The sequence below is a fragment of the Protobothrops mucrosquamatus genome, unplaced genomic scaffold, assembly GCF_001527695.2.
Source record: "Protobothrops mucrosquamatus isolate PMUCROS unplaced genomic scaffold, P.Mucros_1.0 scaffold81, whole genome shotgun sequence".
NCBI classification, from domain to species: Eukaryota; Metazoa; Chordata; class Lepidosauria; order Squamata; family Viperidae; genus Protobothrops; species Protobothrops mucrosquamatus.
The window spans coordinates 1497472-1505741 of record NW_015386458.1 but is presented as its reverse complement, the minus strand read 5'-3'; the positions used below and the strand labels follow the sequence as shown (position 1 = coordinate 1505741).

General features: G+C 42.1%; 1 protein-coding gene across 1 annotated transcript in view; it reads left to right on the top strand.

Moving 5' to 3' along the window:
- The first annotated feature begins 446 nt into the window (after window positions 1-446).
- DLEC1 (DLEC1 cilia and flagella associated protein) overlaps window positions 447-8270 on the top strand; it is an 83049-nt gene continuing 75225 nt past the window's right edge. The window contains exons 1-3 of the mRNA XM_029283424.1: window positions 447-545; window positions 5970-6110; window positions 7215-7371. Of these exons, the coding sequence (XP_029139257.1) occupies window positions 447-545; window positions 5970-6110; window positions 7215-7371 (397 nt within the window). The remainder of the gene's footprint in view (window positions 546-5969; window positions 6111-7214; window positions 7372-8270) is intronic.

The window sequence follows — 8270 nt, the reverse complement described above, 5'->3', positions numbered from 1 at the left end:
ACACAGGCAAAATGAAATTAATTAATTAATTAATTAATTTTCTTTCTTTCTTTCTTTCTTTCTTCTCCCTCCTTCTCTCCCTCCCTCTCTTCCTTCCTCTTCTTTTTATTTAATATAATCTCATCCACCCATCCATGCATCCATACATCCATCCATCTATCCATCCATCCAGTCAAACAGCCAGCCAACCAGCCAGCCAGCCAGCCGGCCGCTAAATAAAACCATCTCTACTCCTACATTTCCCACAAGGCCGAGCGCGCTGGCTATGATTTCTGGGAAATGGTAGGCAAACGACGGGATTAGCCGGGCCAGATTGGAAAAGATCGGAGCTCAGAGGCGGGGGAAGCGACTTCCGGAAATGAGCGGAAGTCGCTGTTGCTAAGGGCCCGGTTTTCGTTTGTCAGAAAGCAGGCTCTTAGCAACCGGGAAAAGGGCGCTGCGCGAAGATGCTGCCCGCCGAGGAAATGGGCGCGGCGCTCCCCAGGGCTTCTCCGAGCCCCGAGCCCTCCATGTACAGGCACAGGCCCGCCTCGGAGCTGACTCAGGTGAAGGAAGAGCCGCTCCCGCTTCTGCTGCCGCACCCTTCGCCTTCAGTAACCTTGCAAACGCCCCTCCTTTCCAGGGCGATTTTTTTTTGGGGGGGGCGCCTAGCCTGGGGTGTCTCTGAGCATGGGCAGAGTGCGACTTGCAATGTCTCTTTCCTGTGCCCACATGCCCCCATAGACCTCGGGATGGTATTTGGGGCACCGGAGGCACAGGATTCCTGGGCATGTGCAGAGTGCTTTTTCAATCTACCTGCAGCAGAAGGGACAGCGGGCGTGGAGGAACCTTTCCAATCCTTTTCATTGATGATTTGATTGTATTTAACACATTTCTATCGTCGCCCATTTATCTGGGCGGTGGAGAGAAATGTTTTTTAAAACCCCAATTTATGGTTTTTTAAGAAGGTGAAAAAATATTTAAAATATGTCGATTTTATAAACGGGTTCTTTCATAGAGGATTTAAACGCACCCTTTTATTCAGAAAATACTGTAAGTACTTTGATTGCACAGGGATAAGAACCACAATGAAGAATGATTTAATAATAATAATAATAACAATTGCAAAAGACCCTAAGCTTAACCCCTAACCCTGTGACAATACCTTTAATATTATGAAACAACACCTGCTTATCCCAAGTCCTTGGGAAGGACTCGACATGTGAACAAAAAAGCCAAATTCAGTCTGAACATCTAACTGACTATGTGACCAATTCTAATAATTTATATTTTTTCCTGGAAAAAATCCCTTATCTTTAACAGTATGTTTCCAGAGCTGCTTGCGAGCTTACGAAAATATAACCAGCCACCAAAACTTGGCGGAGGTTCGGGAGAGCGAAGCTTTGTGATCAGGATTTCCTGTATGTGTGTCAGTGTTTGTGTTTAAGAATGAAGCAAAACATTAGGAATGATCAGATTGGATTGCTTATGTTGCTGCAGGAAGAGGAAGATTTGCCATTTGTTCCATTTTTAAAATTTTCCAGTACTTATTCACTGGGAAAAATTGTTGAGATGAGTAAATATTAGCTGGGAGGAAGGACTGAATCGAAATATTGAACATGCATGGAGAAAGATTAGCTTCTTTTGATTCAGTGCTAGTCTTCTTACTCAAAAGTAGAATCTACACTAGGCACAATATTTTTTAAAGTGGTGGAAATGTCTGTAGGTTTACTGTAGATTCTTTGGCCATAGAGGAATCCTCAACTTAAAACAGCTTGCTTAGTGACCATTAAAAATTATACCAGACCTACTTAGGGCTAATTACAACCCAGTTTTGACACCTGAGCACGCTCTGTCGTCACATGACCAAACAATGGCTGCATTTACAGCATCCCGGGCTCACGTGATCACGGTTTACAAAGGTTTTGCTAAAAACTAGCACTTTTGATTTTCAGTAAAATTGTGCCCATAACAAATTATTGGCATGCTTGATGACTGTGGCATTCTATAGGTAGTCCTCGACTTACGACCACAATTGAGCCCAAACTTTATGTTGTGAAATGAGGCATTTGTTAAGTACGTTTTGCCCCATTTTACGGCCTTTCTTGTCATGGTTGTTAAGTGAAATCACTGCAGTTGTTAAATTAATAACCTGGTTGTTAAGTGAATCTGGCTTCCCCATTGAGTTTGCTTGTCAGAAGGTCCCAAAAGGTGATCACATGACCCCGGGACACTGCAACCGTCATAAGTATGAGTCAGTTGCCAAGCATCTGACTTTTGATCATGTAATCATGGGGATGCTACAAAGTGTGAAAAATCACTTTTTTCAGTTCTGTTGTAACTTTGAACGGTCGCTACATAAACTGTTGTAAGTCGAGGACTACTGTATTAACAACTGCTGCAAAAAATGCTGTAAAATTTTGCAACTGCTGTAACATAAGACTATAACGCGAGAACTCCATCAAAGTCATATGTTGAGGACTACCTGCATACATAAGGGTCCTTCTTAGGCTGGATTATAACCAGCTTGTAGAAATCTGAGCTTTCACATAAATTGGGATCTTTAGAGATGATGAATCTAGGAATATACTTTTTATGAAACTAATGATTGTATTCTATATGGTCCCTATGGAATGGATTCAAAAAACCCATTGGGAGTTTTGAGTGTCTGGAAGGTAATTCTTCTCTCCCCCCTTGTCCTGTATCTCATAAAACTAATTCCTAAACTCAAATTGGAATAACCTCCAGGGAAGTCTTAGTTGTAATTATAAGAAAACCCTAGTGAGTACCCAGAAACATTTATTTATTTATTCACTCGCTTCAGTTTTATATTGTTCATTCCCAAGGCTTCTGAGGATGTGAAAGAGAAGCAATAACTTCCGGGAGTCTGTTCCACAGTTGACAGCTCTTAGAGTTAGAAAATAATTCCTGATTTACAACTGAGTTATTTCTTGTTATTACTGAGGGGCTGCCACAAAGAAGAGGGAGTCAACTTATTTTTCAGAGCGCCTGAGGGCAGGACAAGAAACAATGGATGGAAACTCATCAAGGAGAGAAGCAATCTGGAACTAAAGAGGAATTTTCTGACAATTAGAACAATTAACACCTTGCTTTCAGAAGTTGTGGGTGCTCCATCACTGGAGGTTTTTAATAAGAGATTGAACAACCACTTGTCTGAAATGATATAGAGCACGGGTGTCAAACTCAATTTCACTGAGGGCCGCATCAGCATTGCGGTTGCCCTGGGGGTGGGTGGGGGTGGCCAGAGTGGGTGCAGCCTATTGGATGGGCATGGTTGGAGTGGGTGTGGTTATTGGGTGGGCGTGGCCAGTTCCACATCATTCGCATCAAGGGTGCCTATGGAGGCCTGGGCAGGAGTGGGACAGATCTGAGGGTCTCTGGCAGAAGGGGGTGGGACTGGGGCAAGTGCCAAGGCATGGTCCACCGGGGCAAGTGCCAAGATGGCCACCACAAAATTGTACATTGGCTCTCGGCTGGCCTGGGCCAGGGCCAAGGCAGCAGGGGCCGTTCCCTCACTGTTTCCAGGATGGCTTCGCGGCCCACATGAAATCACTTCTTGGGCCACATCTGGCCCCCGGGCCTTGTGTTTGACATGTCTGCTATAGAGTCTCCTGCTTGAGCAGGGGGTTGGACTAGAAGACCTCCAAGGTCCCTTCCAGCTCTATTCTGATTGATTGTAATTTAAAGCCACTGTTTCTTGACCTATCTTCTGGAATAACGCTGGACAATTCTGCCCCATCTTCTATATAAATGTATACAATCTACAGGAATATAGAAGATCCTAAATACTGAAATCATTGTAACTTTAGCATTTTACATATGAACATCTTGCACTTGGCTTGAGGCCAGTATAATGTTGTGTGTTTTTTTAAATTGTGTAACAATGTAATAATTGTAGGATCCAATCTGGGTCGGTGACCGGAACCAGAGTTTTAGTCTTCTGAGATTTTGGACTTGTGCTGGAGCCCATCCTTAGGGAACTTGTGTCTCGCCATGTTTCACATTCTGATGAGACAGAAGTTCCCCGAAAATGGGAGTCCGAAAGCTTGGAAGATTAAACCTCTGATCCCAGTGACCGACCCAGATTGGGTCCTGCAACATTATACTGGGACATGTATATTTACCTTCATTCGTAATGTAATAATTGGATTTTTTTTCACTAGCTACAGCTCCTCAAAGACAGTTTCATGTAATAAGTACACCTATGACCACAATTGAGCCCAAAATTTCTTTTGCTAAGCGAAACATTTGTTAAGAGAGCTTTGCCCCATTTTTACAACCCCCCTTGCCACAGTTGTTAAGTGAATCACTGCAGCTGTTCAGTTAGTAACACGATTGTTAAGTGAATTCAGCTTCCCCACTGACTTTGCTTGTCAGAAGGTGGCAAAAGGGGAATTACGTGACCCTGGGACGTTGTGACCGTCATAAATATGAGTCAGTTGCCAAGCTTCCAAATTTTGATCAAGTGACCACGGGGACGCTGCAACGGACATTAAGTATGAAAAACGGCCATGTCTGTTTTTTCAATACCGTCGTAACTTTGAATGGTCACTAAACGAACTGTTGTAAGTCGAGAGCTACCTGTAATGCTGAATAGGCAAGCTGTTTTTTCAATACAGGTAGTTCTCGGTTTGCAACTGGTCACTTAACGACTGTTTGAAGTTACAACCTACTGGAAAAAGTGAGTGAGAACCTGGTTCGGAAGTTCTGACGGTCAGTTATGCCCCTGCAATTATGCTAATGCACTTCGGACAGTACGGCCATATTTATAGCCATTTGCAGCATCCCATGTTCACCTGATCACATTTTCCAAGGGCTTTGTCAAAACCTGGAAGTTACAATTGGTTTGCTTAATGACCGTAGCATTCTTTTTGCGGCTGCCTTGTTTGCTTAATGACTACGACAAAAAAGGTTGTAAAAACAGGTTGGCCGTGTGACCAAAGCATTTTACAATCATCATGACATGCGACTGTGATGGGCAGGATCCCTTACAGTTGCATGTATGTTGAGGAGCCTCTGTAATCATCAGAACTTGGCAATAGTGAGTGAAAGCAACTATATGTAATAATAATAATAATAATAGTAGTAGTAGTAGTAGTAGTAGTAGTAGTAATAATAATAATAATAATAATAATAATAATAATAATAATAATAATAATAATAATAATAATAATGAAAGTTGGAAGGTACCTTGGAGGTCATCTAGTCCAACGCCCTGCTCAGGCAGGAAACCCTACAGTGTACACCATTTCAGACAAATGTAGTTTGGTCCAAATTTTAAAAAAAGCCTCATTAATTTCAAACAGAAGTTATTTTCTGTCACTGTAATCTGTAATTAGTAGGCATAATAGCAAGAAGCTCAGCTGCTAAACTTATTGTCACTATACAGGTAGTCCTCGACTTAAAACAGTTCATTTAGTAACCAAAGTTACAACAGTACTGAAAAAAAGTGATTTATGATTGTTTTTCACACTTACGACCGTTGCAGCATCCCCATGGTCATGTGATCAATTGACTCATATTTATGATGGTCACAGTGTCCTGGGATCATATGATCCCCTTTTACGACCTTCTGGCAAGCAAAGTCAATGGGGGAAGCCAGATTCACTTAACAACTATGTTACAAACTTATCAACTGCAGTATTCACTTAACAATTGTGGCAAGAAAGGTCATAAAAAGGGGCAAAATTCACTTAAATGTTTCACTTAGCAACAGAAAATTTGGGCTCAATTATGGTTGTAAGTTGAGGACTACCTGTACTGTCAACTTAATTATTTGAATGCATGCTGAAGATTTTTAACACTGAACATGTATAACTTTCAAGTTGAAGGTTGCTTTATGCCAGTTTTCAAGATGTTAATTAACTGTAGTATTATTGACGTGAAATCGGCTGTCACTCTTATTATAGGATCATCATCAAATATTTCTACATCTGTTTCTGATTATTTCTTCTCCTATCCCCACTTAGGATATTTCCCATGTGCTAACCAAAGTTTTTAAGAGCTTATACACTTCAGAGGTGATAGCAGCAGACATGGTGGATAACATGATCAAATCACATGGAGGAAACAATCCCCATCACAAACACTTTGTGGAAGAGTTGCGAAAGGTAAACTTTCCGTTTAGCTCTGTTCAGGAAAAGATATAAGAATTAGGTGATTTAAGCTTGCAGAATGTTCTGCTTAGTCACCATTCAGAATTGAATCATTTTGGAACAGTAGGACGTAGGCAGACAGACAGGCAGACCAATAGACATATCCAAAGACAGAAACACATACACAAACATAACATATATAATGTTTGCTATAACATTAGTAAACATAAATGTGTGTGTATATAAATTATGTTGCAAAAGTAGAATAAATAAAATACAATAAATCAGAATCCTGGCATAAAAAGCGATGCTTGACCATAGTCTGCAGTATTGTCTGGAAAGCTACACATCCTCTCTGTGACCTTCTGGGAGGAGGGGGCTTTGTGGTATCCAAAGCAGAACATCCAGATTCAGTTGCAGCTTTGTTCCATATAGCATCAACCTTATGAACTTTCAAGTTTCCTCTTTTCACTATGTATTCAAAATTGACATATGTATATATGGGTATAGGTATGGGTGTACATATATGTGTGTGTGTGTGTGTGTTATGTATATTTGTGGGTAGACATATACTTTCTTTTAAGAGCAGGCAACAGAATTTAATTTTTAATGTGGGCCAGTGTGCTCAAGTAAAAAATAACAATAAAGGTTACCTGAATCTTAATCAGAAGTTAACGGTCGATTTGTGTCTTCAGCAGAATCCTTCTTTTTTGCATATAATATAAAATGGGCTGCCAACCTTTCTGAGTTGGCGGCAGGAAAGGGAGGGACAGGCCCCTTTATGCGCACATGCGCACAGACACAAATGAGGCTGCATGCACGTGAATTGGCCCGTGAGCATGTGCATTCCGCAAATGGGGCTGCTAGCGCCCCATGGCTCGTGGTTCGGCTAGTGCCGACGTGAGGCATGCAGCTTGCCTAGCGTCGGCACAAGGGCAGGGGGTGAGCATGCGCACATGCACGTGTGCACTGGCCAGCCATTCACGAGGCCCGCTGGCCAAGAGCCGTGGCCCGGTATTAGGCCGTGACCCATAGGTTGGGCACCTCTGATATAAAGATTTGTACTTTGATGTCAAATGAATCTAATCTATATTTAAATGTTCACCATGACAATCACAGCTCCGGGAAGAGTATAATCACCGACAAATGGAGGCAGAAATGCTGGAAAGGCACATCATCCAAGCCAGGGCCAGGGCCACAGCCGAAGAGGAAAGGCTCTTGAATTTGCACCAGCAGGAAGTTCCAGAAACCTTCCGCCAAGTGGCCAAGCCATCAGGTGAAGGAACGGGCCTTTTCTGTGCTCCCTTTGGCAGGAAATCCCCGGCCTGCCCTCACAATGGAGCCCGACGTTTTAGTTGCTAAGCCAGACCATTGTTACGTAAGTTTCGGCCCATTTTACAACCTTTCTCGCCACAGTTCTTAAGTGAACCACTGCAGTTGTTAAATCAGCAACACATTTATTAAGTGAATCTGGCTTCCCCTTTGACTTTGAGCGTCAGAAGGTTGCAAAAGGGGATCACGTGACCTTGGGACACTGCCACCGTCCCTAGATATGAAATCAAACGTCTGGATTTTGATCACGTGACTGCAGGGACGCTGCAACAGTCGCAAGCGTTAAAAACGGTTATTTTTTTTTCCAGTGCTGTTGTAACTTTGAAAGTTCACTAAAAAAAAATGGTTGTAAGTCGAGGACTATCCTAATATAACTGAAGAAAAATATCCTTTAGTTTATTAGAAATTAGTAAGGATTTGATTTGATCTTTTCAGTATGGGAAGGATTGATGGCAAGGCACAGGAATCCTGTTTGGTTGGTTTGCTATAAAATTCGAAGAATTAGAATTACGATGAAGAGACAAAAGGAAAGCCTTTTTTTATTTGTTTGCTCTCATTTTTCAACCCAGGGTAATTCCTATGAAAATTCCTGCCACCAAAGTTATTCTTTTTGGGGTTTTTTGATGGGTGTGAAAATTGATTACAGGTGGTCCTCAGCTTACAGCTCTTTGTTTAGCGACTGTTGAAAGTTAGAACGACACTGAAAGAGGGGATGCGTGTTGCAGCATCCCACGGTCAGATGATCGATCGAAATTTGGTCACCGCGATGTAAAAAAGATGTTGAGACTTCAGAAAGAGTACAGAGAAGAGCAACAAAGATGATTAGGGGACTGGAGGCTAAAA